General features: G+C 34.5%; 1 protein-coding gene across 1 annotated transcript in view; it reads left to right on the forward strand.

Moving 5' to 3' along the window:
• The window catches only part of LOC118189814 (uncharacterized), a 236,973-nt gene that overhangs the window by 152,889 nt on the left and 67,814 nt on the right, over positions 1 to 16,270 (forward strand). The window contains exons 22-23 of the mRNA XM_085812833.1: positions 3,596 to 3,706; positions 7,891 to 8,093. Of these exons, the coding sequence (XP_085668959.1) occupies positions 3,596 to 3,706; positions 7,891 to 8,093 (314 nt within the window). The remainder of the gene's footprint in view (positions 1 to 3,595; positions 3,707 to 7,890; positions 8,094 to 16,270) is intronic.

Below are 16,270 nucleotides of genomic sequence, written 5' to 3' on the forward strand. Positions count from 1 at the left end.
TAAAATAGTTTAAACAACTATGGAAGTATTCAAGTATTCTTTAAATTTTAAAAGTTTATTTCCAGTCTTGTATACAAATGGTTTTCACAAAATGATTTTAATATGCCAACAGCTCAGTTAAGACTATAAGAGCAATTTCGTTCATGCTCCATTATTTTTGCAATTAAAAGTTTAAAAATATTCTTGCCGTATTCTAATGACTTGTTGAAATTATACACTCGTTTGTGAAAATTGCAACACCATGAAGGACTTACGCGAGTGAGCTGAAATTTTCAGGAAATGCAAAGTAGCGCATGATATGCAAATGATTAGAATTGCAAATCCGTAGCGCATGCGTATGCTGAGCAGCGCCCTCTGAACGGCTGATGGATCCGAATAAATAGACGGCTGTAGCGAGGCATGTATGGTTATCGGTGGTTATCTGCTAGTGGTAAACGTTAACTCAATCTGTACTTATGCCTCGTCGACGAAAGAGAGCGAGATTTGAACAACTTACAGAGTTTGAATGAGGGAGAATCATCGGCCTTCGTGAAGCTGGATTGTCGTATCGTGCAGTAGCCTCTCGTGTGCAGCGTAACAGCAGCACAGTGATGCGCGTTTGGAAGCAGTGGACGGACGAGTGTCGGACAACTCGGAAATCCGGGAGTGGACCCCGAAATGTGACGTCAGCTCGCGATGATAGACACCTGGTCTGCATGGCGCGGACGGACCGTACAGCTTCCTCTAGACAATTGGCAGCACTGTGGTCAATAGCTACAGGTGTTTCATTGTGTGCTTCATCAATTCGTAGACGTCTGCTGCCGTGTGGACTGCGCGCACGGACTCCTTTATACAGGATCCCCCTAACACACGACCATCGTCGCCTGCGGCTACAATGGGCCAATCAGCATAGAGACTGGCGTGCTGATTGGCAGCATGTCGTGTTTTCTGACGAATCCTGCTTTAATTTGTGGTACCATGATGGCCGCATTCGTGTCAGACGCTATGCCGGTGAACACCACCTTCCGGAGTGCATTATCGAACGCCACAGTGGACGAACACCTGGAGTTATGGTCTGGGGCGCCATAGCATATCATAGACGATCTCAATTGCTACGAATTGTGGGCAATCTGAACAGCAACCGGTATATCCGTGAAGTTCTACAGCCCGAAGCTGTTCCCTTCCTTCAAAGCTTGCCAGGCGCTGTATTTCAACAGGACAATGCCCGCCCTCATACTGCTCGGATTGTTAAATCCTTCTTTGCAGCGCAGCAGGTACAGCTTCTTCCTTGGCCTGCGTGTTACCCGGATATGTCGCCAATTGAACATGTGTGGGATGTCATTGGTCGGCGTCTTGCTCGTGATCCTCGTCCTGTTGCGTCTGCAGACGAACTCTGGGTACGCGTACAAACGATATGGAATGCTCTTCCTCAGTCAGACATTCAAACTTTGTTTGACTCCATGCCACGTCGTGTAGCAGCACTTATTGCGGTGCGTGGTGGCCACACAAAATACTGATTCTGATCTCTTGTTCTTGTTTGTTTGCTTTGAACATTTAATCATTTATTTGTACCACTACCACTCAACTGTGTATTAAATTGCATTCAATTATGACGATTCCTTCTTGGTGTTGCAATTTTCACAAACGTGAGTGTATAATCAAATACATATTTGAAATGAATTATTAATTACTTTGAAATAAATAGTGTTATTGTTATCAGATGCTATACATATTGGCTCACATGATGTAAAATCTGCATGCTATCCAATATTTCTAGTGAATAGTTTTAAATTCTTCAGTGCAAGTATGCAGTTTAAGCGATTTGCTATAACCAGTTAAGCATATAATACTATATGCATTTAGATGAATCAGATAAGTTAAAGATGAACCCAAACACTTCTGTAAATAAGTAGAAACCTAATTTGGTATCTGCAGTATTATGAGGAAAACCTGAGGTGCCAAAGATGCTCTTATTCAGAGCATTTGAAGTTTTCTACCGGACGAGTCCAGGTATTCTAATTCAAGAATTCAAGTGCCATTTCTCTCCCCCCCCCGTATGGTTATCACTATGAGCTCTAAGAATGAAAATGTTATTTTGATAGTTATTGTAGGATTCTGTAAATAGTATTGATGGTAGTTAATGTAGGATTGCGGGGCTTGTTTGAAATACATAATAAATATATTTAAAGTCTGTTACTCAATAAATGGTAATTTCCAGGATTATATAAGCATTAGTTTGAGAACTTGTCTACATTCTTGCATTTATCGCTGGGTTTAAAGCAGCTACTTAAAAGTTGATAATATAGACGAATGTTATAATTAGTAGCAAACTACCTGATTTTCTAATTTTTAATTGATCCCATATTTCTTAAAGATATTTCTTATTAAAAATATGTAAATAGTAAACTTCCTCAGTATGCATTTACACAATCAAAACAGATTTTACCAGTGAAGAAATTGTTCACAAAATATCTTATCCCAAATATTAAGTATAAAAAATCCTTACAGGAATTAAATGTCTTTATCGCCAAAATTTTATTGCATTGCAGGAAACATACTGTTACGAAATGTAAAGGCGTGGTGAGACGGCTTCCCCGCAAAGCAGTTTTAGGGTTGCCATAAATAGCAAGGAGGGCAGGGTTGCCACATTTGGCGAGAAATCGCCCGTTTGGCGACAGAATTGGCGATATACTATGGGCTGTTGGAGAACCTTCTGGAACAAATTCTTACCGGTTTAATCCAGAATGTTCCCGAACACAAGCCGAAAGCTATATAAACCCTGCTGGCCTGCAGTCAGTAAGTGTGTGCTTCATCGAGAGAGAAAGTATGTCTCTCATCGAGAGTGTGTGTGCCTCGTCTAGCGATTCAATCCCTGTGGAGTCGATCGAGTTGACAGCCGAGCAGCGAGTGCCAAGTGGGTCACCGAGTCCACTGAAGGAGTCTCATAGAGTATCGGTGTTAGTGCATCGTCGAGAGAGCATGTTGAGCTCCGGAAATGACTGAACCCAGAGTCAGGAGCCGTACTCTGTGTGTCGTCGAGTGCATCGCGAGTTGTAGCGTGGAGAGTCTCGAGAGTACGTGGAGTTCTGAGAACAACCAAGCAGAGTCGGCTGCTTTGCAGGAAGCTGTCTCCACTGTGATAGCCTGATAACCTGAAGGCTGTGTCACTGATCGGATCAGCGTGTTTATAGTAGTTCATCGACGACTGTAAAGCGTGTTTTGGAGCTATCCTGATAATATTGGCTAAATAAAGTGTGTTTCGATACTTCGTCAAGTAGTGTCATGATTATTCACTCCAAATCCACACGAACTCCGTACGAACGCAAAGGAAGAAAATAACGTAACAACTGGTGTCAGAAGAATTAAAGGAAAAACGTAATAATACTTTATATTTTAAAAAAAGTTTTTAATTTTGTTATTTAGTTTTTTAATAAACTTGTGTAGCCACAAGTCTGAACTTTGTTATTCTGTTTAGTGTATAACTAATACAGCTGTATCTACTATAAATCCTCAATTTTTTTTAATTGTTGAAAGTTTATATTTTTGTATATTCATATGTTTGCATAGTATCTAAAATGAAATGATCTTTCTGAAAAATCACTTTATTATTATTTAGGTGATAAAGGTGAACCATATGCTTATGATATGCTTAAGTTGATTAAAGGTGCTAGTGGACCACCTGGGCCTCCAGGAGAACCTGGCTTACCTGGACGTCCTGGTGCAGAAGGTAATACTTGCTGAATGAAATTTTAATATGAAAACTACTTTTATGTGTGAACTATGCTTATTAACTGAAGCAGCTTTGGATGAGTGTGCAAATTTTGTATTTTAGCCATTCGCTGAACATGCTGAAATCATAATAGATTTCATATAAAATCAGAAATCGTAATAGACTCATGATTTGCATAATATGTGTCTTATGTAAATTCATAGTTACATAAGTACATGCTACTACATAAATTTACTGTTGTGTCGCCTGACAGAAATGACATTAGCAAGATTAGAATCGGTGGATGATGCTAAACAATTTAAGAATGTTAACAACCATATCCATTCAAGTATATCTGATTACAAGGCCATTTATGATAACAATTTAATCTAGACATGTTTGTGAGAATCTGCTGATAATGTGAAAGTGACAATTCTAACTAAATTCCACCAATTACCAAAAATATGCTCATGCTGATTGCTCAAAACTTTGTTGTTAATGCTCTTATTTCATGTCAGTCTTGAACACTTGCAGTAATACGTATTGAGAAAGTGTTATCAATTATGATATGAAAAGTGGGCATTACACCATGATATGCCTATCTAAATATTGCTGCTTCTATTCAACAATCTGTTATAAAATGTGGTATTAACCATATCACTGCCTGCTTGCAGTTCTGACATTGCTCTGTGCAACTTTTGATCCCATACTTTATACAGAGAGAAGCTCTAAAATTCAGTTTTAATTGGGAAATTATTTCAGCTGTACAAATTTCAATGAAATGGTTTCCTTAAAATGTCTTTGCCACCTGTTTTGAAAAGTGAGCTGAATAAAAAAATCATTGTGTATCATTTGAAAGATGATACTTTTAAAAAGAATAATATATTTTTTCTGTACTTAAATTTCTGAATTTTCTTTGATTTTACTCGTTGTCTTTTATGAGCTGCCTTTTGTATTATGTGAACGATAGAATGAAGACTTTAGAAAACTTAAGTCACAAATTTTGCAAATTCTTATCTATCTCTTATTGAAGAACTTCACCATTTTGTTAACATCTTTTCATCATATCATAATTAGCAATGAATAAAATTAACATTGTATTAATATTTTTAAGGCATTTTTTTAGTCAATGAAACCTTCTTTACCTTATACAGTACAAAGTCCGTAATCCGGACTCGTCGGGACTTTGGCAATTCCAGATTATAGATCATCAGTTTAAATCTGGTAAGATGGCATGCAGAAATTATAAAATTAAAAATATGAAACTGTAATTTATGAAATAAAGAACAATTATGATCTAAAGGGTATCAAAATATACAAAAAAAAAAAAAGCTTAATATTTATTTGTTTACTTTATTAAACATTTCTTTCAATGTAAGTTGTTTAAGTTGCTTCGTGTTTTGTGCTAATACTTTCTCTTTAATTCTATAAACAGACAAAAATTCTTGTTCAGTTACAAAGTTCCACTGTTCAAGTCCTGTAATTGCTGTGTCGAGAATACTGACTAACTTGTCAATAGAATTTTGTTCATTTTCAATAACCTCTCTGTCACTTTCTTCACTATCAGAAGCGATGCATATTATATTCAGTTTATAATGTTTCAAATCCATTCTTAATTTTCATTATTGTAAACATGTAAAGGAACTAAATTTCATTAGCAGTTACAAGGAACTAGTGAATCATACACTTAGTCAAAAAACAAAAAATAGCACAGTTCTGTTCTAACACTATTTTGACACAAAATCGGAATTTTTTTTGGAAATAATATATTGATTTTTTTCAATATTTTTGTTTCTGCGCCTCGATTTTCCTCAATATTAATTTAATTTGGTTGATTTATTAATATCTTTTTTTATTTAACTTTTCTTTCAGAATTCAAAATTTAGGTTCAGCCTGAATAAAATTTACACATTTTTTATGATTTATTTTTAAAATTTGTATTTTTAAATAACTTTTATAAATTTTTTGAAAAATATTTTGAATTATTCCTGATTATAACTTTGTACCATCATTCTAAAGTAGATGTATTTCTGGGCATACCTGCAAAATATTAGAGTTTTTTAATTCAAAATTTTATATGTAAATTTATATATTAGTGCATCCTGAAATTGAGCATATTTGTTATAAGACATAATAATGCTAAATCTGGTTTGCTCACTTTGTTGTAATCTCCAGTGAATTGCAACAGTTATTTTGAATGTTAAATTTCCAAACAAAATTATACTGAGGATTATTCATGGGGAATTACTTTATCTTCATTTTTGTTAAAAATGCCTAATAAATATTTATTAGTAGCACATGAAAAGCTATTTTGTAAATTTATGAAGAATATTTATTAAAAGTTTAAAGCTTTTTTTCCATAATATTTAGTTTTTCTCTTTGCCATTTTATCATCTGCTATTTTACTTGACTTTGTTTTATGTGCGATGAAATTTATTTTGCTGATTTCAAAATTATGTATCATATACAAAATATATATTTAATACTTGAGTATGTCAAACAATATTTCAAAAATATAAATTAAACATATGTCTTCATCAACAGAAATGTTTAATGACAACAAAATTTACTAGAATATAAGATTTTTAATCTTCTTTTCTGTGTAGCAAAAGCAACAAATAAATATTATTTTAAGACATTTTTTATGTCCAAAGATATTTTGGGGCCTTTATTGCATAGTAAATTTTGGTACTTTTCCGTTTCACTGGCACAAATCTCACCAAGCTGACTTTGTTGGTGACAGCATACACTATACACATAAAAATGTTAACATATGTTAGTTCTAAGAATTTTTTGTTTTGATGTGCTTTGATTTTAATATGGTTTAAAATTTTGTAAAAAGCAAATAAATAAAGACAATAAATTTGTAAAAGACATTAATTTAAGAATTTACTATGCTTTCATGGTTCAACATCCTGATTCGCCGGTTCTTATCATGTGACTCCAAATGATCTCATCTCACATAAACTATGCTACAAAAATCTAATTCTCTCAGTAATTATCTACATTAATTTCAAGTTAAATCTTAATTTGGAATAATAGTTTAAATGCAAGAATTATTTCAATTCATACGAATAGCTTACTCAGAAATTATGTAAAACTGCAGTGCTTTATTTCGCTAGTGCATTCTCATTAGAATTGATGAATTTAACCCTTGATTTTGCCTTTTTATATTTTCGCCTTCCGGTGAGCAGTGTGATTGCATCCTAATTGACTTAATTACCGTGAATGGTCTAAAGGCATAAAATGTAATTATTTTGTAAAAATTCTATGTAATTGTATGCCAGTATTGAAAGAAACAATCAATCCGATAAGAAATGGCTGCAACTTGTTTTGAAAATGAACCGTAAAAGATTACCAGCGAAGATATTCCATTTGGCATTAGTTGTACCGTTATTGGCGACTTTATCGTTTGTACCGGCAAAATGGAAACGTACCTAAATTTCTTAAGCCAACTACTGTTTATATTTGAAATGGTCTCCAATTATCATCAGAGATCTTTTTTTTTTTTCTTTTTTTTTTTTTCTTTTTCTTTTCTTTCAAAAAGCAGCTGAGAGGTATTTACTTTTAAGATCATTGTTGCAGACGTCATGCATTCTTCTACGATATGTGAGGTTCCAGTGTATGGAGTATTTTAGTAAGTAAAACGGTGTAGTTTGCATGATAGTCTTTGATTGCCTTCAGGTGGATAAAAAACTTTCATTAGCTTTAATATATTATTTGACTATCATGTGGTCACAAAACATTTGTGGGGGACAATGGAAATAAGCCTACAAGCATCACCAAGTGCAGCGCAATTATGTTCTGTGCTACAAATTTTGTGATTGCATATCCCTTCAAACTGCTGCCAACAGTTTTCTCACTTCATATCTTAAATAATAAGGACATGGAGTCACTAAGAACATGACTCAGTTGCTGAGAGCTTGAAGAGGGAATATTATTTATTATTATTGCATATTCATTCCATGACCTTTTTTCCTCACTGTGTATTGATGTTAATAAAACATGATTATAATGTGTATTAAAAGAACTGTGAGACAGGAACATCATCATTATGGACATTTAATAGTTTCACTTGTTTATATACCATTTGAAAATATTCTGTAATTTAAAGTTTCAAAAATCTAACCCATTTACCCTTTTCCAGATATTTATGTTCAGATATTGATTTGAGTTTGTTAATTTTATAATAATCCTTGTAGGCAAACCTGGGTTTGCTGGTCGTAATGGTTTACCAGGAATGCCAGGAAAGAAAGGAGAACCGGGTTTCCCTGGCTCATCACCTCGAGGTGAGCCTGGTCTGAAAGGCTATCCAGGTCTTCCTGGGGATACTGGCCGTCCTGGGTTTCCTGGACCTAAAGGAAAAAGAGGGGAAAATGGTCTTTTAGGTTTTCCAGGAGGAAAGGTGATTTCTTTTTTGTGTATTATAATTCAGGAATTGTTTATTTCTTTCTATCCCTTATGCACAAACTTATTTTTATAAGAAACCAGTAAATTTTTAATATTTAAACTTTCCGTGATAGATGGATGTTTTCAAAAATGGGATTTAAACTTATTAATTTATTTTATTAATCAGTCTGAAAATTTTACAATAATTCTTTTATTTTATAGTTATTATACAAGCAGTACATTTTGTAGTTAATATACAAGCATATATTTTACCAGTGGCTAAGTTAATGAAAATACTGAGTACCGGTCGTTTATCATGGATTCAAGACTGCATGGGCCTCTGATGTTTTGCCTTTGCGCTATATGAAAAGACATTTTCTTTGAAAAATCCTCTATTAACCATACCGTATGAGGCAAAATAGCTTTAATATGCTTTTTCATAAATATTTAACCAACCTACCTAAATATATAGGAAAATGCGTAAACAAGCGTAGTATATGCACTACCTGACTGAAAAAATGCCACACCATGAAAGAGTGTAACTAAACTTTACACATACTAGAATAAATAGAGCAGTCTGTGCAAAACCTAATATTTAGATACAAAGGACAAAGTCTGAAATCCGGATGTCCAGTATCTGGAATGATCTAAATGATTTAAAATCAAGACATCCTGATCACAAGCATTTTTTTCCTTTAAGAATTTTTTTAAATGGAAAAAGAATTAAATTCTGAGAGTAGCATATGTTTTATGCATTATCAGTAGATTGTTTTTAATAATAAAGCGTCTAAATAGTCCCGATTTTACATTTCACATTTGGCTGTAAATAAAACACCTCAAGGTTGAACAAAAACAATCATTTATTAACATAAATCTGTGCGATTAATAATTTGCTTCATAGCTGCTTCATTATTGAGCATGCATATAAACTCTAAACATCCTGTCAAAGTTTATCATTGAGTTTATGCTTCTGAATATCAACATTAAGTATATGTGAGAAACAGACATTAAGTATAATAAATAGCAAAACTAGTATAACTCAGACTTAACTTCGTCAGTGGGGAATAGGAGCTAGGCAGATTTGAGTGGAGTGACATGTCTTTACTTGCTAATATCATGATGAATCACCAGTAGTGTATAGTGGACACTCGCAATGCTTTATGGTGATAGCTGCGCATTTGAAGGTTTTCAGATATCTCAAATTAAAAAAACCGAAATATCCAGTTAATGGAACTGGGAAGAATCCCCCCCTCCCCCAATGACAGACACTAGCTGTTATAGGTGTTGGCTACTACCAAGGCTGGAAGCACTGGTCATTTCATTATGGAGGCACTAATAGGTGGACCACCATCACCTCCTTTGAAGAGACAGACAATTTACATCCCTGCCTTCTCTAAGATAGGTTGTTGAGAACAAAAATATTTTGATTGACAATTTAGTGGGAATTTTCAACATGGTAATTATTGGACTTTGTTAACTAAACAAGAGAGTATGTCTATCTATTAAATTAAAGAGAAACACAAACTACTTACCTTGAAAGAAATGTTTAATAAAGCAAGCAAATAACTATTGAGCTTTTTTGGTAAAATTTTTATGCTCTTAAAATCATAAATGCTTTTTCATAACTTCTGCATGTTATGTGACTAGATTTAAACTAAGGATTTAAAATTCAGAAAATTAACATATATAGTCATGGAAGTCCTGAAGCGTCCGGATTCTCAACTTTGCACTCTACACACTGTCAGTAAGATATTACAATCCCATTTTTACCAATGTATTTTTGAACATATCATTGGATAAAACTAATGAGTATGTGAATCATGCAGCATGTTGTGTTTGTATGATATCACACTTCATCTTTGTGGGAAAAAGTGAGGTATTCAAGAGAACAGGCTGGCCAAGGACAAACTCACACACCTAGAAATGTGGGATAATTCAAGTTATTGTTAAAAACTTTGTATAATGTAACATGAAAAGTCTGAACAAAGTAAAGCTCTGCTGGAAAATAAGATTACAGGAGCAAGTCTATTTAACATTGAAATAATGGTTATCTCGCTAAATCAGCAAAATACATCACCTTGTTTACATAAGTAGGACTTCCTGTCCAGGGATTGTACTGCCCATCAGTGTTACAAATTTTTATATAGATAGATGATTTTAGTGCAGTTATATGTGAAATTGTTGTATTTTTTCTGTATAATGTAACATGAAAATCTAGAGAAGTGAAGCTTGCTGTAAAAGTAATAATAATACAGGAATAATGCACAGGAAATACAGGTAAAGTCTATTTAACATTAAGTAAATAGCTATCTCACTAAATTGGCGAGCTATAGTCATGTTGGCAAGGGTTTTGGCAACTAATTTTTGTTGCCAAATTTGGCAAGAAATCATTAAAAGTCACCTTGCTTGGTGAACATTTGGTGACATTTTGGGCCAGTCCCTGTATAACTGTAATGAGAATTATAATTGTAATTGATATTATAACTGTAATTGATTCTCTACGTAGCCGTAATGAGGTCCTCATATGCCTTCTAGTAATTTTAAGTAGCAGAAAATACTAGAAATATCTTAGTGGCTATAAGACCGGAGAAAGCATCTGGTCTCAGTTGTTAGTTTAACATGAGTCAGAGTCCTGAGTTATCTCTAGATTAGCTTTGCTCTTTAGATGTGCGTTGCATTGCATTGCATTGCATTGTGTTCAGTGTTCTGAGTAGTTTCTAGTTAGACTACTGTTTATAATCTGTAATACTATGAGGAGGAGTACGACTGCTTTTTCGGAAAGTTCCAGAACTCTGAAGTGTTTCTTTTGATAAAATAAATTTTAGCATCGCAGTGGCCATAACAGTGGTAGCCGAAATTGTGGACACTTTTGGAAATTTTTATGTTTTTGAACTTTGTATGCTTGTAGGAAATGTTACGTTTCACAAAATGCAAACTTGTATATATCATTTTAAAGAGAATTTATTACTGAATTCAATACAAAACACAAAATTCAATTATTTGCAATACAAAAAAGTTATATGTACTTCAATATAAATAAAAAAACACAGTTATGAAGTGGTTTGTAATGTCTAGCTTTCCTGGCCAATCACTGTTCTTGTTCTGAGAACCAATCAAATGTTAGTAACTGCCAGTAGAAGCTGACATCATGTTTACACTTGAAACAATTCATTATTTTGCTTTGTTCTGTAGAAGGAGGACCTGTTTCTTATACACTGCAATTGCAAGTAGGAATTTTTGTAAAATTTTTAATATTTAGTCAAGAAGCAATGACATCAAATGAAAGAGTAGTTGGGCACCTAGAAAGAGATGTAATATTATTATGTTACGAGAAAGTGGTCTTTCCTATGCTGAAATTGCAAGACAGGTGGGTGGTTCAGGGACTACATCTGGAGTCCGAAAGTTTTGTTTACGATATCAGGAGACAAATTCAATAAAAAAACAAAGAAGGAAAAGGCCGAAAAAGGTGCACCACATCTATTGATGACAGAAGAATAAAACAACTATGTCTCCAAGATAGAAAAATGTCATCAGCGGCCATCAGAAGTGATCTGAATGATGCTGGTGTTTCTGTCAGTTCAAGAAAAGTCAGGAGAAGATTAACAGATGTTGGACTGAGAGGTAGAATTCCACGAAAAAAAGCCTTATCTTTATTTTTAGCAACGAAAAAAAAAGACTACAGTGGGCAAAGGAACACATTAATTGGACAGATGATCAGTGATCACAAGTTATATGGAGTGATGAAACTAAGATATCGTTATTCGGTAGTGATAACTCAAGAATATGCAAGACATAGGATAGGAGAAGAGCTAGATTAGATAGTGATGCAATCATCACTATTTAATGTATATCGATAACTATTATCGTTTAACTTTTTTTGTATTGCAAATAATTGAATTTTGTGTTTTGTATTGATTGTTATTGGTCTTATCGGCGAATAGCTCGACGTTTGAGCAGGAGCGATGCCACTATTAGACGATGTTGGCAGGAATGGGTGAACCATGGTCGCACACAGCATCAAGAAGAAAGCAGTAGGCCTAGAGAAATGACAGAACGTGAAAATTGAGCAATCGCCAGAGTGGCACTCACAGCACCAGATGCATCATTATCATCAATTGCACGGGCAACTAGTGCTTCAGTGACCACAAGGACCATTCATTGACGGCTCACAGAAAGGGAGCTGAGGTCATGGGGCCTCTTGCGCCGACTACCATTGACCTCTATACAACGTCAAGCCCGTTTGCAGTGGTGTCGTGCTCATTCGCACTGGAAAGTCACTGACTGGAGTAGAATAGTCTTCAGTGATGAGTCCCGCTTTGAACTGAGCCCCGATGACCAGTGAAGGCGGATGACTAGTCATCGCCTAGGCTTTTTTTTTTTTAGTCAACAGTGTGATACAACCTGAGTGTCTTCCGGCATACAGTCCGACAACCAGGAGTGATGGTCTGGGATGCCAATTCATTTCATAGTAGGACACCCCTTTGATTGTCATCCGTCACAAAGTGCACAGCAGTACGTTGACGAAGTTCTAAGCCCCATTGTGTTGCCCTTCATGTCACGCCACCCTGGGCTTACATTTCAGCAAGATAATGCCCGCCCCTGCACTTCACATGTTTCTACAGCTTACCTTAGTGCTTGCCGAACATTACCTTGGCCAGCAAGGTCGCCGGATCTCTCTCCTATTGAGCACGTTTGGAGCATTATGATCAGGGCTCTCCAACCAGCTCAGGATGTTGACGATCTAACACGCCAGTTGGACAGAATTTGGCACGATATCCCTCAGGAGGACATCCGCAACCTCTATCAATCGATGCCAAGCCGAATAACTTCTTGCGTAAGGGCCAGAGGTGGACAAACATGTTACTGACATTTTCACTCTTTGAAACTCTATCAGTTCAATAAATTAACCAATTTTTCTCAAACTGTAATCATTTGTTTTTCTGTACATGTACATCACTTCTACTGATTTTCATTTTCGTCCCTATTCAGATAACTCCTTCTTGGTGCGTCCTTTTTTTTTTTTTTTTGTGTGTGTGTGTGTGTGTGTGTGTGTAAGAGTGTATTATCCCTGCCTTGTTTATAATCTTATGTGTCTTTCTCATAACATATATATATGTATGATATATGTATGAAAAATCTATCATACTTATATTTTGTGAACAATCAGTAGTAATTTGCTGTCATTTGCCTGTCTATTTTCCAAAAATGTTTTGCTATATGTAATAAAGTATATATATATATATATAATTAGGAGGAATTTTTTGTAAAAACTGTGTGAATGCTCTTCACACATTTTTTCACTGAAGCCATTTATTATCCACAATTAAAAGAAAAAAAGCATAAATATAAATGAGGCCAGAAATAATTGATATGAATGAAAATAAGCATATATAAATTTTAATTAATATATAAAAACATAAAAAGTACATTACATCCATTAAAAAATTGTATGTATCAAAAAAGATCTATGAAAAGAAAACTAAATTAAATAACTGGCACTTGCACATTGTCTAAAAATAAATATTTGTTCTTAAGTAGTTGGTGTATCAAAATTTCGGTCTTGCTTCAATTCAGTTTTTTAATTTATAATGCGTATTTAATTCTGATCATCTAAACTGGGAAGGGGAATTTCATAATTTCAGGGGGGAATGCAGTCTGGCTTTTATCTACCTGTTAAGTATTTAAAGTTTATGAATATAAAAAACTACTTTTATTCATTTTTTGGTATTTATCAATGTTTCCTATACTTTTTCTTGCTTAATTTATGAAAATCATTGAAAATAATCTACATTTAAATAAATAAACATTTTTTTTAAAGTTTTTGAAAAGAGAGGAGTGGGAAAGATTGTCTAGAAATGATGAAAGGGGTACAGGGAACAAAAAGGTTTGAAAACCACTGGTTTAAACTGTACAGTTAATTGTATGTGTGCTTGTTTAATCTGACTTCATATATGCCAACACTTTCAGTTTTCAGCTGCATTCGCATCACCCAGATTTAAAACACATTTCTCCAGAATTTCTCTTATTTCGAAAATTTCTTTCAATTTTTATGTAACTTAATATTTTATTATCTGCACATGGAAATGTAAACAATTTCCTGTGTCACTTGGTTTTTCCCTAGCTTATTTAATTTTAAAAAAAGGAAAAACTGTTTTTATCAACAGTTGGATGCTTTTATGCATTGTAAATTCATTAGGTTATTTTTTGAAGCAAAAGTTCATGAAAAGTGAGCAATGCCCTATCCAGGACTCGAACCTGGACCTCTCAAATATACGTGGAGTGTGCTACCGTTACACCATGACGGCATTCAGAAAGGAGGGAGAAAATACCTTATACTTACTCTTTTAAAGGGCGATTGGGGTTTAGAGGACCCAATCATCAAATCCTGGTGATAAAGAATCATCATCCACCACCTTTTGTTTGGCCACCACTATAGAGACATTAGGATTTTGGAAGCTGGACATATGAAAAATTAGCAATGCCCTCGCTGGGACTCAAATTTGGACCTCTCAAATATGTGCCGAGTGTGTTACCATTACACCACAAAGGCATGCAGAAAGGAGGGAGGAAATACCTTATATACTCCCCCTTTTAAACTGCGACTGGGAATTAGGGGACCCACTCGCCAGATCCTGGTGGTAACAAATTATTGTTCACCACCTTTTAGTTTGGGTGCCATAATAGAAACATTAGGATATTTGAATCGGGAAACTCAAAAAAATGAGCGATGCCCTTGGCGGGACTCGAACCTGGACCTCTTGAATATGCACTGAGTTGGCTGCCAAAGGCATGCAGAAAAGAGTGAGAAAATGCCTTATAGCATGTGAGAATAGTTGTACTTGAAAATGTTACAGTTCTACAGTGAGCATCAAGCACATCTGCATGTCTTCTGGGCCACATCATGGAATAAATGCAATGCAAAATCAAGTTTGATCAAGATGGATTTCTCTATGTTGCTAAATAGTATGAGTTTCATGTGCTTTGAGAAGTAATTAAATACTTTTCAAACTTTTTTCGTACTAGAAAACGATCAGACTTCAATAATACTTGTCATGAAACTTTCAGAATTGAACAAAGCAACAAGTGCAAAATGTGTCATTATTCATTTGCCCACAATTCCCAAAACAAGGCAGCATAAATTAATGCATATGCCCACAGTATTTCAAGCTGCTGTTTGGAAAATGTGATGTATCTGTGGGTTTGTATTATTCTATTATCAAATGAGATTGTGTATACCTCATCATAAAGTTGTGCATATCTTACACATCCATCACTCTGCAGCATGATATGGGAGAAGACAGAGCTACGAACAACTTTGATCATTAATCATCGTGTAGATAATGATGGCCCTGGACTCACAGATAAAGGCATCAACATATGTCACAGTAACATTTATATTACTATGTGTGACTTAAGCTCTCTATCACACTACTCATTTATATTATATATCACACTTCTTAAGCGTATAATTTTACACTATTTAAGAACCATATAACATGCATGCCATTTATTAGGATTGCATTTGATTACACAAAGACCTTGTAATTCACAGATGCATTACATTTGCCAGTTTTTTGCTGCAAATATTGTGGGCATGTGTGTAATCCCCTGCCCAGAGTGTTCAAACAGTTGTGGAATATCACACTTTGCACCTGTTGTTTTGTTCACATATTCATTCACCTCCAAAAGTTCATAATGATTTTCATCAGGAAGTCTGATAGCTTTTTTTGTTAGTTATATTTGTAAAAAAGTGAAATGCTCATGTTCTTTTCGAAAGTTGCTTACAGATCATTTTCCTTATATTACAGTCAAAAGTCTTTAATCCGTACTCGTCGGGACCTCGGCGATTCCGGATTATAGATCATCAATTTAAATCTAGTAAGATGGCATGCAGAAATTATAAAATTAAAGATATGAAACTGTAATTTATGAAATAAATTATGATCTAAAGGGTATCCAAATTTACAAAAAAAAAAAAAAAAAAGAAAAGAAAAGCTTAATATTTATTTGTTTACTTTATTAAATATTTCTTTCAACGTGTGCATGCGTAAAGCATACGTTACGCATAGTTGAAACGAGAAAATTGCAACCAGAAAACTATTTGATGTGTATTTGTGATATTTATAATGACAAGGAATTTGATTTAAATCATATCAAAGATGGAGTACATTGAGATGAAATACTACATTTAGT

This window comes from Stegodyphus dumicola, chromosome 3, assembly GCF_044657685.1.
Source record: "Stegodyphus dumicola isolate Sdum_Otavi_A_Nest chromosome 3, ASM4465768v1".
NCBI classification, from domain to species: domain Eukaryota; kingdom Metazoa; phylum Arthropoda; class Arachnida; order Araneae; family Eresidae; genus Stegodyphus; species Stegodyphus dumicola.